The 22,602-nt window shown below is 38.2% G+C and overlaps 1 protein-coding gene across 3 annotated transcripts in view; it reads left to right on the top strand.

The window, feature by feature from the left end:
- Positions 1–22,602, top strand: part of PAPPA2 (pappalysin 2) — a 328,458-nt gene that overhangs the window by 89,955 nt on the left and 215,901 nt on the right. For all 3 annotated transcript variants that reach the window (XM_067031083.1, XM_059051959.2, XM_067031094.1), the window contains exon 3: positions 15,331–15,476. In XM_067031083.1, the coding sequence (XP_066887184.1) occupies positions 15,331–15,476 (146 nt within the window). The remainder of the gene's footprint in view (positions 1–15,330; positions 15,477–22,602) is intronic.

Here is a 22,602-nt window from a genome sequence, read left to right as displayed (position 1 = left end):
TTTTGGTGGATTTGGATCTTCCTATGTTGTGTGTCCTTACAACCAGTCAGACTTGTCCTTGAGCATATGAGTGATAGGATATTTTTTAAACACCCATTTTATTATTTAGCTGTCCTTTGCACTTCATTGTTTCATCAGAAGGAGTCAAATATGGACACAGAAATGTTTTCTGCATTCCAATGTATATGTCCCACAGTGGAATTTATTTTAATTCCTTTCAGGGCCTCAACATTGAGAAATATTTAGTCCATCACTAGAGGCAATACTGTACCATAGTTAGAGAAAGGGTTATAGAATCAGAAGCATCTCAGTTCAAGTTTCAGCTTTCCACCAGTCACCAGCATAATGCTATAAGTGCTGTGCTGGAGGGATACAGACTGTGTTAAGGTAGTACCTAGGCTAGAAACTAAGTCTGCACTCAGTCAGCAGTTGGGATGGATGTCAGGAAATTTTCCTGGAAGAGGTGACATCTCTACCGATTTTGATAATGGGTAGTTATTAGCAGAAACGAACAAAAGAAAAGAACATTCTAGGCTGAAGAAATATTTGTGAAATTTCATGGAACCAAGAGAGAGAACGTAACCGAGGTGCAGAGCTGTAAGTACTTTGGGGATTTAGAAAAACAATGTAAGAGAAATAATGGCCAGAGACGACGTTTGACAGGCAACAAGGGGCTGGAGAGTGTGTATACTGAGAGAGTATGTGAAGGAGTGTCCTTAAAGATAGGAGGTAAACTAAGAACGTGATGACATGCTGAAGCCAAGTGAAGAGGAAGTTTCAAGAAGAAAGTGATCAACAATGTCAAATGCCCCAGAAAGGTCAAGAAGGTAAGGACAGAAGGTATCCACTGGGTAGAAAAACTGGGAGATTATTGGTGAATTTGAAGAGTCCAATTTTACTGAGAATGTTGAAGATGAAAGAACATTTTTGAGTTCAATTCATAATTAACGATTTTTCATTGCATAATATTTATAAAATCTAGGAAAAATCATATACTTTGAAATCATTAGTAACAACAGAAGTTCCTCTTTTTCCTACTCCTTAGTTTCTTCTAAGTAGGAGTTATAACTAACTGGATTTGGGAGAAGGTGGCATCAAAATATTTGTTCATGAACCCCAACCAACTAATCTACCTCTCCCTAATAAGTGGTTGGTTTCCTAGTCTATCTCCTCTCACAATGAGTATTTCACACCTTCTAATTATTCTCAAGTTTCCGTACCCATCACTTCATCCCCACTGTTAGGGAAGCCCCTTACCTTTTCCTTCATTAGGAAAGCAGCATAAATTAGAGGAGCATTCCCTTAATGAAATGCCTGCCATCAATCCTCAAAACTATTTGCATTCTTTTCTCCCTTCCCTCCTCCCTTTCTAATGCATGAGAATCTTTCTCTTGATATTCAAGGAGATTCCCAGGAAGTGGTGCCTGAGACAGGAATTTTTGTCATTTACTGAGGGTTTCTTTTAGCAGAAAGAGATGAGGAAAACAGAATAAGTCAGGGCAAGGGTCTAAGCAAGCATGTGGTCTCACAGTTCAATCCCACAGGGAGCTCTGGAGCATGAATTGCGCCAAGGATTTGGTCCTATCTTGGGGCAAAGGGCTGGTTTTTTGTACCCTCCTGTCAATCAGTCATTGTCTGCCAGCTGCCCTGGGAGGAGACAAGCATAATGTCCTGTGAGGCAGCTCCTATTTGGCGAAAGGGGATTTTTCCAAAGAAAAGGGCCAGCAGTGAACTGTTAGCAGCCAATGTTCACAGCAGCTAGGGGTTGGTGGTACTTGCTTAGGTAGAGCACCAACAGTATCCACCACACTCCTGTGTATGGTGTATCTCTCCTGATGTGTTCTGCATTTAATTACCTTAATTATATCTTTCTTTCCTTTTTATATTATCTCCCCTTACTGGTGTCTTCCTGTTAAACTAATTTAGTAATGCTTAAATCTCCTATCATAAACATTTTCCGTCCTCCTCTACATCTTCACTGTCAAGATTCTTGTCTATGTTCATTATCTTCTCTTCCTTAAGAGCCACTCATTCTCCAGGCCATTGCAGTCTGGTTTCTGCCTCTACTGTTTTTCTGAAATTGCTTTTGTCAAAGTTACTGACCTTGTTTCTAGTTCTGGTGGAGAATTTTCTGTTCTTCTCTTACTTCAGTCGCCAGGGACATTTGGATTGATATTCTCCCTTAGCTTTGGAGACGCCAACTCTCCTGGATTCCTTTCCTACCTCTTCATCATGGCTTCTCAGACCTCTATACCAATTTCTTTTCTTCCACCTATTCTTAAAGTTACTGTCCCTCAGTGTTTGATTCAATGTCTTCTCTTCTCACTCATATACCTTTTCCTTGGCCAGACTGAGGCTTTTGAGATCATCGGAAAAGATCACCCCTTCACTGTCCCATGATATGTAATTCAAGAGTAAACACGTATTTTGGGGGACTTCCAAAAGTGGTTGGTGCAGTGGTTAGGAATCCGCCTATCAATGCAGGGGACACAGGTTCGATACCTGGTCCAGAGAGATCACACATGCCGCAGAGGAACTAAGCCCGTGCATCACAACTACTGAAGCCTGCGCGCCCAGAGCCTGTGCTCTGCAACAAGAGATGCCACCACAATGAGAAGCCCACGCACCACAGCAAAGAGTAACCCCCACTCGCCTCAACTAGAGAAAACCTGCAGGCAGCAATGAAGAACCAATGCAGCCAAAAAAAAAAAAAAAAAAGTAAACATATATTTTTAAACAAAGCAAAATCAATATTGTCTTTCTGTAGTCTTTCAAATTGTACACTTCTGGATATAATTTTGAAAATGAACTAACTGGTGCGTGCTCTCTCTCTCTCTCTCCCTCTTCTGGTTCCCTAAGGATACGTTGTGTTGAGTATACCCATTAGGAAGTCAGTAATGCACTACCTCATTCATTCTACAGTTTTCATTATCATCAATTTCTGAATTTATATACTGCTCAGGTCTAAAGAACCATATCTACACCTGTCTAATAAATATCTGTAATTTGATTATCAAAGATGACTTCAAACCTTCACCCAGATCTCTTCCTCTTCCTATTTCTCACTTCAGTGAATTGTGCTAACCAGTTACTCAATTTAAAAACCTAGGAATCATTTTGGACTCTTCCTCTTCCTCACCCTAACCTCCTCCAATTAATCACCAATTGCTATTGATCCTTTTCCTAAATATCTCTCAAATCCAGCCACAGCCTTCTAATAGGCTTCTCTGCCTCCAGTTTTGCAAGGCTCAAATCCATTCTCCACATTTTCTTAAGACCAGTCTTTCCAAAAAGCAAATCTAATCACGTTTCTTCCTTGCTTTAAAGAATTCTAAACTTCTTATCATGGTTTGTAAGACCTTTCAGGATCCAGCTGCTGTTACCCTCTTCAGTGTCAGTCTTTCTACTTCTCTCCAGCTCTCATGAACCACTTCCTTTCTCTTATCCATTGGGCCTTTCTACCAATGGCTGCCTCTTCTTCCCATGCCGTCTCCTCTCCAGGATAACTCCTTTTCATCTGCCAGGTTTTGGTATGGGTGCCAATTCTGAGACGACTTCTCTTAATCTTGGTCAAGTGCTCTGGTCCACAGATTCTCACCACACCTTTTACTCTCCCTGCCAGAGTACCTGCTGAGTCCCAGTGTGACTGCCCATTTCTTTGTCATCTCCCCATAAGGCCACCAACTCCATGATGGTAGGAGTGCTACCTGAGTGTATCCATTGTATACTGGATTTTCAGCACAGAGCCTGATATTTAGTAGGTGCTTAGTAAACACTTTCTGAATTAATGAGTGTGTTATCCCACCTCCTGAAATCAAAGTTTGAAGGATTTTCAATCATCAATGTTTTTATAGGATTCATTCACCTTCCCCATGTCAATAGAATATAAAGTTGAGAATTCAGTTTGTTGCATGTGTACTGTCAAAAAGAACTGACTTCTGTGATGTATGTGTGTGTGTGTGTGTGTGTGTGCACGTGTATGACATATTACAGAAAGAACGTTTTGCTTGAAAACAGGATTTGAAGAAAACCTTTAAAAATGTTCTAAAGCAGTGGAAGAAAAAGCTATAGGAGAAGAGAAAAGGAACACAGAATATGACTAAAATGTGGGATAACTTCAACTTTTACCATTAGTTGAAACACATCCTGTCTGCTCCAGTTACCCACAAGGACTACTTCTTCCGGGAAAAGCTTCCTATTTTTAAACCCAGTGTAATGTCTGTGGAATTACATTGCCCATTCCCACCCAGGCCCTGAGAGTTTATCATTATACAGTGTTTTTGCCAAGAATCTGCTCTGTCTTTAGTCATCAATAAAGAGTTGTCAAAGAGCGTGTATTTGGGGCTTTGGGCTTCAGCTTGGGGCATATTTTTGTCTCTTGCTCTCTACCAGAGACAGCAGATCCTATGGGCGACTCGTTGAAGTTTGACTCTTGTACATGTAAGCGGGCCCTGTGGTTTAAGTGGATTCTGCAGCAGGGCAGTACTGGTGAACTTGGGAGGGGGAAGAATGGGGTATTCTCTGCCTAATCTTCCAGTTAAAGCCCATCTGCACCATTGATATTTTCAACTAATATTAAATGAGCACTTAATAATGAGCACTTAATAACGAGCACTTAATAATATGCAAGATGATGTACTAAGTTGCTATTATACTGCCATGTTATTATACTATATATTTTTGCTATTATTTTTATTATTGTATTATTTTATTATTATTTGCTATTATTATTATTTTGCTATTATTCCATTGCTGTTGGTGCATATTTGAAACTCATACCAATATCTTCTTAGGTTAAATATATAGAGGTAGGATTTCTACTCTTGGCAAATATTGCCAAAAGTAGGCTTACATATTGTAATTACATATTACAATCTGTTGTATTATAGACTAGACTGAATGACTTAGAAACTCAGATTTTGGGGCTCATTTCAGGCTGGGGTGATTGGTGTGGGCTTCACGGAAAAAGTGAGATAGAAAATGAGCCTTGAATGTCAGATACATTTTTGATAACTATATATATATAAAGGAAGAACAGTATAAGCAAAGCAGGGAGGAAAAAAACAAAAACAAACAAACAAAATGACCCAAAACAAAAAAATCAGGGGCATATTTGACGTCAATGAGTAAATCAGTTTACCTCGATCAGTGGCATAGTGGTGCTGGGGTGATCCTGGAGGGTAGGCTGGTCATCAGATTAAGGGCAACTTTGAGTGGCAGCTTAAAGGAAATCTAAAGGACTATTGTGTAGAGCACAGGGAACCAAGAGTGAACAGGAGAACACCAGTTTTGATGTCATATGGTGTAGACTGGAGTGCACATAACATTAGAGGGGGAAAATAAGAAGACATTTTAGTACGTGACAAATAAAGTAAAAAATGATCTATTCCAGACAGTGACAGTGGGAAGGGAAAAATAGGGATGTATTTTAGAGACTTTGTGAAAGAAGACTCTACAGAAGTTGGGACTAAACATCCAATTAGTCACCAACTTCTATAGAATCTTCTTTCACAAAGTCTCTAAACCACGGCTGCCATCACCGAGTCATGCTATGCCTGCTAGATCCATACCAGCAATGAGGGTTTGCCCCCATAGCCTTCCCCAAACCCTCACTTCCAGTAGCTGGGCACTGGAACACTATCGCCCAGCCCTGTTTGCAGGCAGAGAAAGAAGAAGCAGTCAGAGGTAAGGTCTTCATGTTACTGTCACCTTCTAACTAGAGCACAGCTGATTGGTAAACTAAATCACATCTAGATCCCTAGGTGCAAGGGAGCTGGACAAATGTATATTTCAACTTTTCTGTCCTCCATCAAAGGAAGACACAGGAGAGGGAGGGTGGAATTGATGTACACAAACCAATTGACAATATCCACCAAAAACTTCTACAACACCTTATTAATGTCTGCTTCTCTAAGCTGGTTTTTCACTCTGTCCCCCATTCTTGCATATAGTTCCATGCATATTATAATAGTTCCCTTCACCTTGCATTATAATCATATGCTTGCATAGTTATCTTCCTCACTAGACTGAGCTTCTTGAAGAAGAGTTATGTCTTCTGTATCTTTTTATTGCCAAGGCCCAACACAGTGACTCACAGATCCTAGTGAAACCAATTGAAGAACAGAGGAAAGAATGTGTGTTTTGGAGTTAGAGGAACTTGGGTTTAATACTTGCCTCCAAAACTTACAAGCTGTGTGGTTTTGGGCAAGTGACTTTATCTCTGTAAGCTTTAGTTTCTTATCTGTAAAATGAAATAATTATGCTAACTTCATAGACTTGTGAGCTTACATGAGAAAATACATATGAAGCATCTGCCATATATTTGGGATTCAGTGAATTGTGATCACTATTATTATTAGGGGCAAATAAATTATTGCCAGGTTAATGACTTATTTAATGGGTTTCTTAATGATTATTTATCTTGGCAGCAAGGCAGACTTTGAAGAGTTCATTTTTTTTCCCCTTCTGTATTATTATACTCTATTTTGCTTACTATTCTGAAAAACGTAAATTTTTAAATTTATCATTCTTTGCATTTTTTATGTTTATGCTGGTTCTGGGCTTTATCTTTTTGGGGGGTGCTGTGGTGGATCTTCATTGCTGTGTGCAGGCTTTCTCTAGTTGTGGCCTGCAGGGGCTACTCTTCATTGCAGTGCTCATTGCGGTGGCTTCTCTTATTGCAGAGCAAGGATCTAGGCATGCAGGCTTCAGTATTTACAGCATGTGGGCTCAGCAGTTGCAGCTCACAGGCTCTAGAGTGCAGGCTCAGTAGTTTTGGCCCACGGGCTTAGTTGCGCTGCAGCATGTGGGATCTTCCCGGACCAGGGATCGAACCCGTGTCCCCTGCATTGCCAGGCAGATTCTTAACCACTGCGCCACCAGGGAAGTCCCTGGGCTTTATCTTTTTTGACCCTATTTTTTAAAGTAGCTTTGTGCTATTCCTCTTTCCAAAATCTACATATGTTCTCTTAAAATTTTAGCTCAGCAGGGAGTTCCCTTACAGAACCTGTTCTTTTTGATGTTTATCTCCTTTCTGCTTTATTGGGACAATCTAGAATTACATTGATTTTCAAGGTTTATGCCCTTCTACCTCCAAAGGGCCATTTTCCCCTTGAGAGTCCTAGGCCTTGGAATCATTACTCCCTTTTGGAAATCTGTTTTACTCAAGCTCTAGTCCTTGATGTTACCAGCCTCAGCTATTGAAAAATTTAAATAGAGTTTCTTTCATTAAAGGAACTCTTGCATTCCATGTCACCATCTAGTTCTTTCTTATTAATAAGAATTAAAATAAATTATCATGACTCTTTGTTGTTTCCTGACTTTTTTTTTTAAACATCTTTATTGGAGTATAATTGCTTTACAATGGTGTGTTATTTTCTGTATCCTGACCTTTTTGAGAGATATTATCAGGAAGTCAGAAAAAGTATTTATCAGAAGTGCTGCTATTGCTATTAGCAGCACTAGCCTTCTGGCAGAGACATTCTCATCTGAAGTTCTGGCTCATCACTATATTTTTATTTTGTGTCAATTTTGGAAACTGCTTTTGGGATGTATCAAAACTATCCCTTGCCTGACCATGCCAACAGTACTTTATGCCTAGGAAATTTTCATTGCTATTTTATTTTCACTAAATATTTTCCATTGTGGGTTTACTTCAGGTGTCAGATTTCAGTTGTGTTTGCTTCCTTTTGCACTGTGGTATTACTTCTATTTCATTTAACTTTATTTCTTTCAAGCAAGGTATACCCATCCTCAGACATAGTCTATGATTAGCTCCCCATCAAGTCTTTAAGATGATACTTACTTTCCTATATTATGATTTTTGAACTTTGTTGCTGGCTATGTAGACATCTGAGACCATAGGTATTGTTATTAATAATATAAGGTTTATTGACAACTGTTTATGTGTGATTTTAGATGTTACCTCATTTTTCTTTCCAATAAGTATATGCAGATTATACTTTCATTATTGTCGTTTTACAGATAAGTACACTGAGGTGTAATGATAGTAGGCACCTTGCCAATGCCACATGGCCAGTGAGTGTTAGAGGTGGGACATGAGACCAAGTCATTCTGGCTTAAGCACCTGTTCTCAGGATGCTGACACATGCTACCGATGACTTTTGGTTTGGTTATTTTTTCTTAAGTTCAACTGGGTATCTCTTCCACCATGCTTTTCTTTTTCCTTATCCAGACCCAATAAGTTATATGGGTATTTTTATGCTCCCCTTCCAAATAAATTTCAGGGTAGGACTCCCTTGATAAGGTAGATAAACTACTGCCAAGAACTGGAAACGTGGGATTTACTATTTTCTGCTTCAGAAGGTAATCACAAGTTCTTTTAAAACAAATTCTTTTGACACCATCTTTTGAAGCCAGATGTTTATTCTCTATATGCTCTTTTCTTTTCCAAAGATACTCTATGTTTAAATGGAAGAAGATATATTCATTTTCTATTCCTGCTGCAACAAGTGACCACAAGCTTATTGGCTGAAAACAACACATATTTATTAACTTAATTGTCCTATAGGTCAGAAGTATGACATGGTTCTCATTGAGCTAACATCAAGGTGTTGTTAGGTTTGCATATCTTTCTGGAGGTTCTACTGGAGAAACCACTTCTTTGCCTTTTCCAGCTTCTAAAGGCTGCTCACATTCTTTGGCTTGCTGCCCCCTTCCTTCCCTCAGCTTCAAAGCCAGAAATGTAGCATTTCTCTGAGTCTACTTCTATTGTCACCTCTCTTTCTCTGAGAACAGGTGGGAAAGGTTCTCTGCTTATAAAGACCCATGTAATTAGATTGGGCCCACTCAGATAATCCAGAATAGTCTCCCCATCTCAAAGTCTATACTCTTAATCATCTCTGCAAAATCCATTTTGCCATGTAAAGTAATATAGTCCCAGGTCCAGGGACTAGGACATAGACATCTTTGGGAGCATTATTCTGCCTGCCATAGAAGATATTATGACATTAGACTTCAAGTCCTTTAAATCTCCAGTTAGCTCTTTTATTTCAACCTCAAATTCTTACAACAGTTAAAAATTTCTAGAGAATAATTCCATTTTACTTCTAGTAGTAATACTCTTTCCCACATGCATTAGCAAAAGTGAGTTTTTTGGGTGTGATAATTCTTGTCAGTTTCTCCATATTTGAATTTCAAGAAAAAAATGTGTTCGCAGTTGATTATGTCTGAGTGATGATGATATCTAGCCTCTTTTTTTGACATTCAGAAGAGAAACAATAATCATCATGATGTCTTTTCTTCCTGGGGTCATTAGTAGGTGGTTGATTACAATGAGGGGAGTGAAGTGAAGGGGGGTGAGTATTGAAGGAAGAATCCTGGCTTTTCTTCTTGTGTCATGGAGAGGGTGATAGAGGTGGCATCAATTCAGAGAGAGACAATGGAGGAGAAGTGGGTGTGGGGAAGAAGACTATGAGTTCAGTCAGAGACAAGTTGAATATCCTCAAGTCCACATACCCCCTGGGGATGAATGATGTCATACTACCATTAATAATCAAATTACATGAGCTCAGTGTATAGCTATAAAATCTTATCCTCATACATTGTCCTCTTTCTCTAGTATTTCTGGGAGTCTTCGGAAGGGTGTGCCTTAAAAATTCATGCCCACTGGCTTCTGTGGTTCTACTGCTGTTTGCTGTTGAATTCTGGCAATGGTGTTTACCTTGTCTGCTGACACTCAGCATTTCCAGCTGATGCTCTGCCCTCACTGTTTCTCTAGGGAAAAGCTGGCCTTATTAGAGAACTGGCTTCTAATGCAACCCAAGGCTGTAAAACTCTCAAGTGTTAGAATGGTGCTGACATCCCTTAATTCTTTCCAGAAATGGAGAGAGTGTCCCTTCTCTTCAATTGGTACTTCATTTTGTTATTAGGCCATAAAGCATGGCTTATGTATTGTGGGTTGCACCAATTTTCTTACAAAAAGAGTTCTTTTTGTTTCTTCCTGAGGAACTCGAAATCCAGTCTATAAAATTAGGTAATGGACAAAATGCCATTGTGGTTCTTCCCTGTTCTTGCCTCTTTATCTTTCTGTGGACACTGTCACATACTGCCTCTGTGTTTAGCCAAAAATCAGACACTTCTTGAAAATATATCCATGGAAAAAATGTCCACAGATTCAGTAGTTGGACCACTATTTGAGATGCATTAAAACTCACTGTGTCCGAATTTTGTTTGTGCTCAGGTAGAGCCACCCATAACATTGACATGTTGACTTCAAGATGTCTGTGGGTGATCCAGGTAGATAGATAGATATATCTATCTACCTGAGAGTTTTCCAAATACTGATGGTGCTTCAGAGTTTGAGAGTGGAAAAGTTCCCAATGGTGAACAAGGAGAGTGACAAAAGAATGGACTACAAACAGGACCCCAGGGAATAACTTTTAAGGATTAGAAGGGGAAAGAGAAACCCACAAAGGAGACTGAGAACCAGTGGTCACCAAAGCAAGAAGAGAATCAGGAAAGAGTGTTGCAATAAAAGCAGAGAAGCAGAGAACTTTAAGAAGCAGGAAGTAACTAACAATATAAAAATGAACCAAAGGATTCCAATAAGAAGGTGAATGAATTTTTTCCATTTTTGTGGGGAAGGACAACTAGGAGGTTACTAACAACTTCAACAAAAGCATTTTTGATAAAGTGGTTCTCATGAAAGCCAGGTTGCAGTGGGATTAGTGGATACATGAAAAAAAAGAGAAACAAATGGGAGATGAAGAAATTATCCTTTCAAGAAGTTTGAATTGGAAAGGAAGAGGGTACTAGCTATGGTTTTCTCAGAAACCTCATCTTGTAGGGCAAGAGGAAAGGGAATAAAAATAGGTGAGGAAGTAAATGTTTTGAGTGTGTGTGTGTGCATGTGTGTATGTATGGGGGGAGTGATAGAGTTCATGATAAATGGCTTCAATTTTATCATCAAAGAAGGAGGCACGATTCTAAGAGTCAGAGGGGATTGAGGTTGCTGGAGGAGAAGGGGCAAGAAAAGAATGGTAAAGATTTCAAATAATTCCTGAAGAGGAGATGACCATAACGAGATAAAAGTTTAGACCAGTAGAACTAAAGATCCACATGAGATCAGAAAATCCACCTGAGTAAAGGTGACAATGAGAATTGTGTGCAAGAGTCATTGGCAGTAAGGAAGTAAAGCATAAGACTGTGTTTTCAGTGGATGTTTCACATACATGTTGAAATTTCCTCAGGTGACTCTAGGATCTAAGGTAAAGGGGAAAACTGTGAGTCAGACTGTGAAGCCCTTGATGGGTATGGAGCAACCAAGAGATGGGACAATGAAAGGAAGTAGAAAGTATATGGTGACATAGTAGAGTGCCATGTGCCCAATAGCAGGAGGACTTTGAGAGAATAAAAAACTAAGTTTTCAAAGTGGCACTAGGCAGCTGGGAGAATGCTAGTTGGTACTCTGGGAGCCCGTAGGCCCCATGGTGTGAGCACTGTCCAAGGACTGGGGGCGTAGGTCAAAGGGGATATTCACCCAGAGGAGGAAGCATAGTTGGCAAAGTGGATGGCAGATGGGGGTGGCAGAAGGAACCCTTCTGTGTATTTTGGGTCAAGAACCATGCTGTACAGTAATGACAAGAAGGTTTAGGTTTAACCAAACCCAAATATCCCAGATTTGGCACTGGTCATTTCTGTGATGGGAATTGGCTGAGGGTCCTTGGGAGCATCTGGTTTTGTTCTAATGGAGGCTGCCTTACCCCCTGTGGAGTGCAGTCAGGATCTTCCTCTGGAGGGAGCTTGGTCTGACTGTGGGAAGCAGGGCCCTGGGTCCCAATCTCAGGGCATACATGCATGCATCTTGTATGTCTTGTTTTTTTAGCATGTGAATTTTTTTTTTTTTTTTTTTTTTTCCGGTACGTGGGCCTCTCACTGTTGTGGCCTCTCCCGTTGCGGAGCAGAGGCTTCAGACGCGCAGGCTCAGCGGCCATGGCTCACGGGCCCAGCCGCTCGGCGGCATGTGGGATCTTCCCGGACCGGGGCATGAACCCATGTCCCCTGCATCGGCAGGCGGACTCTCATCCACGGCGCCACCAGGGGAGCCCAACATGCGAATTTTTGATGCTGACTCAACTTCCTTCAGACAGCTCAGGATCTTTTTCTTCTTTCTGGCCTGAATCATTTCTATCAGTCTATAAAGGAGTTATTCAACTGACTATTAAACTAGAGCACAAGAGGCATTATTTTTATATCCTTTCACTTTTACTTAGTCAGAAACTAAGCAAGAGTTGGGGCTTGCATGGACACTTAGATACTAGAGTGTGGCTAGGGGTCAGCGGTCAAGAGATCCCAACAGAAATCATCTGGGGACAAAGGAATGTGGTGGGCTAGACACCAGGCAATGTTTAATCACAAACCAGTAGGTCACAGTGATAAAATAGTGAGGCAGCTGTGCATTCTTCCAGGAGGCATGTCAGAAATAATAGACTCAAGCAATGGGCAGAACAAATTGATATGTCAGCCTCAAGGAAAGCTTGTTTTTGAGAAAATTTTTTATAAAGATCAAGATGCAGCTTCACTTTGGTCTGTCTGAGTCCTCAGGGAGAAGTTCATGGTGAGTATCTCAATCTAGAGTGTGGAGAGGATGAGTAAAGGGAGATCCTGGCAGAAATTAAGTAGATCAATATAGTTCACCTCTCTTCATACATAGTTCTGGTCAGTTCATGGTCCCATGCTTTTTATGACATTTATGTATGTTGTTTCACCCTTCTTTGAATATTAAGTTCTTTTGGATGGATGACAAGTTTATCTCTTAATAAATCATTTCTGAAGCTTGATGTTAAGCTCTGAATTTTAGAATATGGCCATTTTCTCCACCCTAGGTCTGAGCCAGGCTCTGGTCACATTAGTGGACAAGCTAAGACATTTATCTTATTAGCTCTGATTAAATTCTGAAATGGTGTACATATGTTATAATAGGCAAGGCAGTCTACATGCAAAGTGGACACCCTGCTATCTACACTTTGCCCTTTTTTGGTTTATGGAATAATCTGGACAAAAATCTGTCTTCAACAAAATAAAACTTTCCCGTATCAATTCAATTAGTGACTGTTTCCAACTGTCTCTAGCTTTTAAAAATGTACTTTATCCCTTATACTTGCCAATTTCTATCTGTATCGCTATGGAGTGCAGAAATTAGAGTGACTGTACCGAGTTTGCCACAAGTATGACATAAACACTCTCATCTGGAAGGGTAATTTATGGCTGGAGAGTGGAATGGGCAAGGAAGAAATGGGAGATGAGTAGAACCAGCTAATGAGTTGGTGGTAGAGGAGGAGGCCTCTTGGAGGGTGGCTCAAGGGAAATTAGTGGAACTGCTGGGTTGAGGGAGGATAGAAGGATGATGGCCAAGACTGGTAAGTGGCAGACAGAGAAGCCAGGAACACACAGATAGCCCGAGTAAACCATGCCAGGAACAGGGGGATTTGGGGAAAGTGAGGGGGGAGAAAAGAGAGAACACTGTCAAGTTACCAATTCCTAATTTTAATGGGAACTCTGGAATAGGAACAGAGGATGCAGATTTTCTTTCTTGGTACCCTGAGCTGTACATAGGCTATCACTGATTCTCTCTGCCCTTATTTCTTTTATTTTCTATTTGTTTCTTTTTTCCCTTTTCTTTCTTCTCTCTCTCCTCCCATCCACCCTCCCTCTTCTCCTTCTATCTGACCACTTAGACCACCTCCATGTTGAAGAGCTACTTGATGTCATCATAACTCCAAACCATCAATTTATCAATACAGGAAATTGTAATTATTTTTAATAAAGGAGAAAAAGAAAGGGAATGTGACTAATGTCCAGGGAAAACGAGGGACATTTCAAAAAACAGTCCAGGAATGTATCAGAAGGAATATCCCTCTGATCACATCTGATACCACTTCATGAAATTTGGATGATTTACTGGGGATGAGAATTACTTTTCCAAGATATTCTGTCAATAAGAAAGAATATTTTAAAATCCCCATTCTCTCAAGCATTTTTGGTTCTAAAGCAAAATCTTTTTGTGTTTCTTTACTTTTATTCCCCTTTTTGGTTCTGTGCCAAAGAACATAAACACAGTCTCCTTTGGGATCTCTATTTCTTGAGTACTCCTTGCCAGTATATCCTACATGTGGATTAAATAGATGGCATAAACAGTGTAGTTGGGAGGCAGAGTGAACAGAAGAAGAAGGGTCATGCTCTTCTAGCCTGAGCTTCTGGGTTGAGAGATTTCAGTGTCTGCAGCTTGTCTACCAGAATAGCAAGAATAAAGCGTGAATCTATAAAGGAAATTTCAACTGTGTTGAGAGAGCTGTCTGCATAGTTGAAGCTGTGATAGGATCATTCATATCTTTGGAGTGGCATTCCCATGGCCACTATAGGAAGCATCCAGTGAATCCAAGGGGCCACTGGGTTCTAGTTTAGTTGTTCTTTCTTAAAATAGCTCTTCATTGCGTATGATGAGGCTCTGTTTGCCCATAGTAAAGTTTTAAGTTTCATTGATGCCAGGAAGATGAAGGTCTTTGACTATATATGAGCTTTAAAAAAGATCAAATCCTTGTTTCCCTTTTTTATGGGACATGGGGCATGTGTTTTTAATAGACCTGTAAGTCTGTGAATAAGTTCAAACATAATATTACCTAGTGCTTTGAAGGCCACCAATAGAGATACTTGGTGAGTATCATAAGGTAGTCGGAGTAGGGGTAGAGAGTCTATGGGTTAAGGTACTGGAAAGAGAAATATATATATAATTAACATTCTTTTCAGTAGCTTATGATATCCTCTCCTACCTATAACTCATCTCTTTTTTCCTGTTTTACTTTATATTTTCTGGCCACTATTTACCTTTAAAAATATGCCTGAAGCAAGCATATGCTGAAATAGAGATTCAATCGGTCTTCTTATCATAATAACGATCGTGCAGTGTGATGGAAAGAACCAGGGACTGGGAGTTGAAAGGCGTTCTTCACCGTGGGCTCGGGTGGGGGTGGGGGTAATACTCAGGGCATAGAGTTAAGGGTATTATTGGATTTATCTTGAAGAAATAATCTGGGTGTAGAGTGGAGAATTGAGTATGATGTCAAATACTGACTATCCATATACATATTGTGGTGCTTAAAAGGTAGGATATTATTTATCTTGGAATAAATATCCTAAATGTGTATTAGGGCATTTTTGAGAGCTTCATAACACCTGGTCTTGCCCTGTCTGCTTCTCTCCTCTAAAAAGCAATGCTGGTTGGGAGAGTCAGAGTCTGATTAGGTCTGGCTTTACTGTTCTCTATGGGCTGATCCTTTGGTGTGACATTTCCTCCTCTTACGTGCTCTCCAGGGCATACATGAGTGTGAAGGAGCTGAAAGAGGCACTGCAGCTCAACAGCACTCACTTCCTCAACGTCTACTTTGCCAGCTCAGTGCGGGAAGACCTTGCAGGTGCTGCCACCTGGCCTTGGGACAAGGAAGCCATCAGTCACCTGGGTAAGTAAAGTGAAGACCAACTATAGTAGGAAAAATGAGGAGATTGGTAGGGAGTCCGTGAAAGTGCATTTGCGGAAAAAACGGAGAGAAAAATAAATTTACTTAATGAATTAGCTGCTTTGGGCTGAGAATAGCTTTTGGGAGAATCTCTCAGTGTTTCAATGCAGACAGGTAAGATGTATTAGAGCAAACAGTGGCAAAACCTCAGAATGTCCTAGACCGAATCTACAATCTAGACGTTAATAAATTGCTGAAATGGAATAAGATCCATTTTATGTCTTGGAGAGCCTCAAGGGGGAAACTAGCAAGAAGGTGGCTAGACTGTGAAACCTGGTTTCCAGTAAACACTGAGCCAGATGATTGCTGGGCTTCTTGCATGGATTGGAATCCTGAGGAGATTCTGGGAAATTCAAACAGGTGGGGGAGCTTGTCTGCTTACCTAGGAAAAAGGTGACACCTTAATACTGAGTGGAACTACTGCATGCTTAAGAAAGAGAATTCCTTTTATTACAATATCTTATCATTATTATAAAGGAAATATTACTGACCAATCAATAGAATCATTAAATCAGTTTATGTGGATGAGAGTAATTATTCAATATAATTTATAATTATAATTATAATTCAATATAATACTTTCAAAGAGTCTTGAGTAGGATTCTACCAAAACTTACTTTAAAACTGAATTACCATAATTGAGAGGAATTTTTCATGTTGGAAAGAGAATGCTTGAAAGAGACCAGAAACCATTTTATGAGTGATTTAAAAGAAATTATGCAAAATTAATCTTCTTAGTAGTCAAATACAAAGCAGAGAGAAATAAACTGAATAAACATCACATAATACTGTATATGTCAAACCCATGTATGATGGGGTCATTATGAAGTGGAGTCCAGAATATTGAAATGATAATCAAATAAAATATGAGCAAGTGTCCAAAGGATTGGGGAAGGAAAATGATGAGCAGTAGGTTAGCAATAGGTGAAAAAATGTTGTGGCTGTTCAAGAGGAAACCAGAACATAAAAATCCTTGTAGTGAATCAGGTCAACATCCAGAAGCAGTGTATATCTCAAGCAAAGGAAGAGACAATGAAAAGTTAAACCTGTGGTGATCCAAACTGAATGCTTTGTTAGTATGCTGGATTTCATTGGCTCTATAGTATCTGATACAGTTTTAAGGCTCTGCAGTCCTTTTACCACTAAATTTTGTATTTTCAGTTCTCAGTATGTTACAAGTCAGAAATTTGTGAGATGAGTGGAGCTTTCCAGATGAAAGCTAATGTGAGTCATTCTAGTCTTCAAAGTAGCACCAAGTGGGCTAGAAGGTTATATTCCAATAATTCATTTAGCAGTGAGTTTGAGTATCTTGAATTATCCTCATGAAAAACAATACTATCAGAGGAGCATATAACACTGTAAGAAATTACCTCCAAATTGGTTCATACCTGATTCACCAAAGGTTACCTTTATGGTATATATGACAGCTAGGTTTACCCAGCAATTGTTTCTATAAATCCTAGGTCTATCATTGGGTACTGAATCTACTTGTTAAAAAAACCTAGAAAAATGATCTTCCTGGCCATTATGGAGACAAATCTTGGCCTCTTGATAAGAATTATTGGACTGGGAGCAGAGCCATGAATATTTTTCTAACTTTGTTGGCACTAGGCCATTGACAAGATTCATTTAACTATAAAAGTGGATAAAATACCAAAAAACAATTAACTATTTGAAGACATCAGACATCAGCCAAGACAATGAGGATTTGAGGGACCCAATCCCAGTGAGAAGAAAAATGCATTGAAGTGAGCTCTACATATAACTCAGATTTTTTTCTCCTTTAGGGAAATTGCCAAAATCTCAGTGAAAGTAATAGAGGCAGAACAGAGAGAAGCAGCCTAAAGCTTGCTTCTCACTACTGAGGAGACAAAAATTAAAGGTCAGGCCTTCTAAGGCATCCAGACTTGAGGGACCAAGCTTCCAGAGAGATAGAAATCATGAAAAAAATGAGCCTGATAGTCTGCTCATAATTTGAAGATATTTTCTAATTACTAAACTATGCATGCTCAGGGCCAGTGGCCATAAAACAAGTGTAAAATAACTGCTAATGGATTAAAAAGCTGAACAGTGATTTCAGGAATCTCATAGTGGAGGGGACAAAAAAATGAAGTTGAGGTCCTATCAAGGAGGGGCTTTGAGATACCCTATGTGTGAGGGAAAATATAAATAGCCTAGCTTACACAAACACTCTTAAATCCCTGTTTGGAGGATGGTCATCTGCCTATGTTTAGCTGCCTAACAAAATAAAATTAAATGTGCTCTGGAGGAAGACAATATCATCAAAAGCCTCTACAGGTTTTCATGCACAGTGGCCAGAAATCAGTAAAAAAAAAAAAAAAATTACCCGTTATGCCAGAGATAAGACCAAATGATGGTAAACTAAACAAAGAAACAAATAATCACTAAATAAATTCAGACCCACAGATATCCATATATTGGAGTTATTGAATATTGGCTTAAGATAATTGTGATTAGTATGCTCAAAAATAGATAAAAAGGTGAAGAGTGTCTTTAGAAAACTAGAATCTATATTAATGAATCAAATGGAAATTTTAGGACAAAAAAACAGTAACTGAAATTTAGAAATTAATAGATTGGTCTATGAGCAGGAGAAAGGTTTAATGAACTAGAAAACTGTAGAAAACATACATATTAAAGCTCAGAGAGAAAAAGTGATGGAAAAATATAGAAAACAACTTGGGACATTTGAGATCTGATGAAAAATTCCTAACATAAATTGGAGTTCTAGAAGAAGAGGAAAAGGATATTGGGGCAGAAATAATATCAAAGAGATAGCTGCTGAGAGTTTTTCAGGGTGACAAAAAATATTAAACCACAGATTCAAAATGTTTTAAAAACCCCAAGAAGGGTAAATAGAAAGAAAATTACAACTAGATTCATTATAACAAAAGTGCTGAAAAACCTCAAAAGTAGCCAGAGCAAAAAGTTACGTTACTTTAAAAGGAGCAACAGTAAGATTGACAGGCTGACCTTTCAACAGAAACTATGGAAGTCAGAAGACAACAGATTGATATTGTTTTAAAAATGCTAAAAGAGAATTATTGCCAATTTATAATACTATGTTCAACAAAAATCTTTTAAAATGAAGAAAAATTAAACATATTTTCAGACAAAAACTAAGATAATTTAAAACCAGCAGTAAAATAAATACTGAAGAAAGCTATCCAAACAGAAAGAAAATGACTCCGAAAGGAAACAGAGACATGCAAAAAGAAATGAATCACACTACAAAGGATAAAAATATTAAAAGTAATAACAATGTCTTTTTGGCTTAAAATATATGTAGAGTTAAAATATGATGACAATGGCATGAAAGACAAGAAGTAAATAAAATTATATAATTTAAGTCCCCTTCTACACCAGTATCTGGAAAAAATACTGATTTATTAATTTTAGATAGCTTATACACACCTTATATTATACAAGAATTAACTCAAAATAGATCATAGACTTAAATATAAAAAGTAAAACTATATAACTTTAAAAAGAAAACATAAGAGAAACTCTTCAGGGCAAGACTAGGTGGAGAGTGCTTATATATGGCACACAAAGCATAGTCAATAAAAATGAAAACTGATAAACTGGGCTTAATCAAAATTAAAACTTTTTCTCTGAGAAACACTCTGTTAAGATGAACAAGGAAATGACAGTCTTAGAGAAAGTATTTGCAAACCACACATCTCGCAAAGGATTTATATCTAGAATATGTTAAGAACTTTCAAAACGATAGTAAAACAAACAAATAAATATTCCAATTAGAAAACGGACGAAAACACAGACATTTTACCAAAGAGAGTATACAGATAGAAAATAAGCAGATGAAAAGATATTCAATATTATTAACCATTAGGGAAAAGCAAATTAAAGCCACAATGAGGTATCACTATACTTATTAGTAGAGCTAAAAAAAATAGTAACAGTACAAAATGCTGATGAGGATGCAGAGAAACTGGATATTGCATATATTGTTAATGGGAAAGTAAAATGGCACAGCCAGTCTGGAGAACACTTTGGTAGTTTCTGATAAAATTAAACATACACTTACCATATGACCCAGCAGTTGAACTGTTGGACACTTATCCCAGAGAAATGAAAACATGTCCACTGGAAACCCAGCTTTATTTGTAATAGCTTCAAACTGGAAATGATAAAGTGTTCTTTGGTGCTAACTGCTTAAGCAAACTGTGATACCTCTGAACGATGGAATATCACACAGCAATAAAAAGAAACAAAGTATTATTACATGCAGCAACTTAGGTGGATGTCAAGGGTATTATATGGAGTGAAAAAAAAATCTCACAAGTTGTGCGCTTATGATTTAGTGTAGTATCCTCAAAATTTTATGTGGTATTCTCAAAATTAAAAAAAAAAAAAACCCAACAGAGATAGAGAACAAATTAGTGTTGCTAGGAGTTAGGAATGGGGTGAGGGGTGGTGGGGAGAGGGGTATGTGTGTGGAGTGACTTAAAGGATAATAGAGGAGAAATCTTAATGGTAGTTACACAAAGGTGTACATACATGTGATAAAATTGCATAGAACTACACACAAAAACACACTTGCATGTGCACACATACACACACATTCACAAGCCTGCATGCAAAAACTGGTGAAATCTAAATAAGGTCTGTGGCCTCTTTGCATGAGCAGAACACTTCACATATAGCAGGTGCTCTTTGAATGCTCACTGACTGAAGGGATGACTGAATAAATGAGTGAAGGTGTTAAATTTAAATAGTTTCAAGAAATGTTTAAATTATCGCATGAGTCACTGACTCATAATGAATTGCAAAAGAAGCTACAGATATTTATATTTTATGCTTAAACCTTTTAGGAATAACTAGTTCCCCTACAACATGTTTCTTAATGTGCATTTAAGAAGTAGAAGACTAGCTGAAAATCTGACTCAATATGAAACTTCTCATGTTATTATTTATTTTTTCTTGTTCAGTCATAACTGTGATTGAACAAAGGAATCATACTGACCTAAATTGGGTGTAGAGTAGTACAGACAGCTGGCATAACATGATAGAGGAAGACATTTAGGATTTTCTAAGCAAAGTCTTTTCAAGACTCAAGATAAGATTATCTGTGTCAACATTCAAGACCCTGTATTTTGAGGGTCAGCTGAGTGACCTGGCAGATAAGTATGCTAGTTTTGAGACTGAATCCAATTTCTGACTACAAATGGCTTAAGTCACTATGAGGAAAGACAAAGGTAATCTCTGGTCCATCAACACCATTTCTGGCCTTTAGCATGATTTTGTACTTTTAATGTTGTGGTAATGCAGGGCAGAATTTTTTATAAGTAAAGTAAATGAATAAATAAGATCCCCTTGAGCTCAGTGGTTTGAATATCTTTAACCTTAGTATAAAGCACTTAAACTGAAAACATATCCTCAAAGGCAGAAGACTTAAACTAGTGGTAAACCAGATCTTTTATAAACCATTAATATCATACTCATAATTATTTATTCATTCATTCAAAGAAAAGCTGTTGAATCTATTTCATGGCAATATCAGAGATAGAATAATTAAAAGGAGTCCACCGTAAAGGTTTGCATAGTGCAACTGGAATACAGACATGCAAATACACACTTATAATACCACACGATGCTGCCACACAGGAGGTCAAGTAGCAACATGATGAGAAAGTGCCTGATTGTGCTGAAAACATCAGGGAAGAAGGGAAGAGTTCCCAGAGGGGCTGAGGCTTGAGGGGAAAGTTGAAAGAGGAGCAGGAGTTTGCTTGGCAGACAATGAGAGGGCATTCCATAGTGAAAGAAATGGTAAATGCCAAGGTTTAGACTGTTAAAAACCTAGACTTGCTTAGAAGTGGAATGTCCTTGGAATGGCTAGAGCAGAGCTCTTCAAACTTATTCTTGCTCTCTTCTACCTCCTAAAAGACTTTTGAAAAACTCTGTACCCCTTCATTGATTTTAAAAGTAACACCTAAAAATTTAACCGTAAGTTTAAATTATAGCAAAGAATATAATTTCTGGCATATTATTTTAAATTATTGACATTTAAAAATACATTTTAAATCTACTCTTCTAAATGTATCTTTGGTAACATAATAATTTGATAATCACCATCATTCATTAAAAAAATTCATGGCCATGCACTTTTTTAACATTGAGAAATTATTCATTGCTCCTTTTATCTCTTTGAATTTGTGTTTCCATTTCATTGTTCCTATAGAACTTTGTACTAATGTAACATATAAATATACTTTTTTCAAAGTCTTTAGTGAGTCACCTGTTTCTCTGCTAAAAACATATATTGAATAAAAACATAAACATTTTGCAATATTTTTAATTAAAGTTTTTATTTTGAGATCACTGAATATTCACATATAGTTGTAAGAAATAGTACAAAGAGATTCCACATACCCTTTACCCATTTTCCTCTGGTGGTAGTACCTTGCAAACCTGTAATACAATACACAAGCAGGATATTAACATTGATACTGATCATAAGTTATAACATGTTAAAAATTTGTTCTCAATTGAGTTAGCTTTTGAAATGATTCCTTGTCCAAAATTGATCAAAACAGTATTTTAAAATGTTGATTAATGACTAGTAAACAAAGTGGAAAATACATATTTAATGAGCCAAGAGTGGCTTTTCTCTCTCAGATTAGTTCTTGTGTCAGTGGATGAAGAGTAATTACTGCTATAATAAGACAGGATTTAGCATCATTTATATTGCTTTTTTTTTTCTTTTATAGCTCTAAGTACTGAGAAACTTTGTTCACATAAATAAGTAGATGGGGAAAAAATGAGTTCTGTTTGACTGAGTGGATGATGGTGCCAAGGTAGAAAATATAGAAAAAGCAGGAGCAAAGGGGGAGGCAGTTTGGTTTTGGATATGTTGAATTTGGGATCTCTACAAATTTGACCATGAAAGGCACTTCCACAAAAGCAGAAGGAGGAGCAGGATTCAGGCATGTACCAGACAACAAAGGAGAGAAAGTCCCTTGTGGCCCACAAATATGACTGCTTCAGAGTGATGAAGTAAGTACAAGGACATCTTGGCCAGGTTAGA

This window comes from Kogia breviceps, chromosome 1 (assembly GCF_026419965.1).
Source record: "Kogia breviceps isolate mKogBre1 chromosome 1, mKogBre1 haplotype 1, whole genome shotgun sequence".
Lineage (NCBI taxonomy): Eukaryota > Metazoa > Chordata > Mammalia > Artiodactyla > Physeteridae > Kogia > Kogia breviceps.
This window is presented reverse-complemented; position numbering and strand designations above follow the sequence as displayed.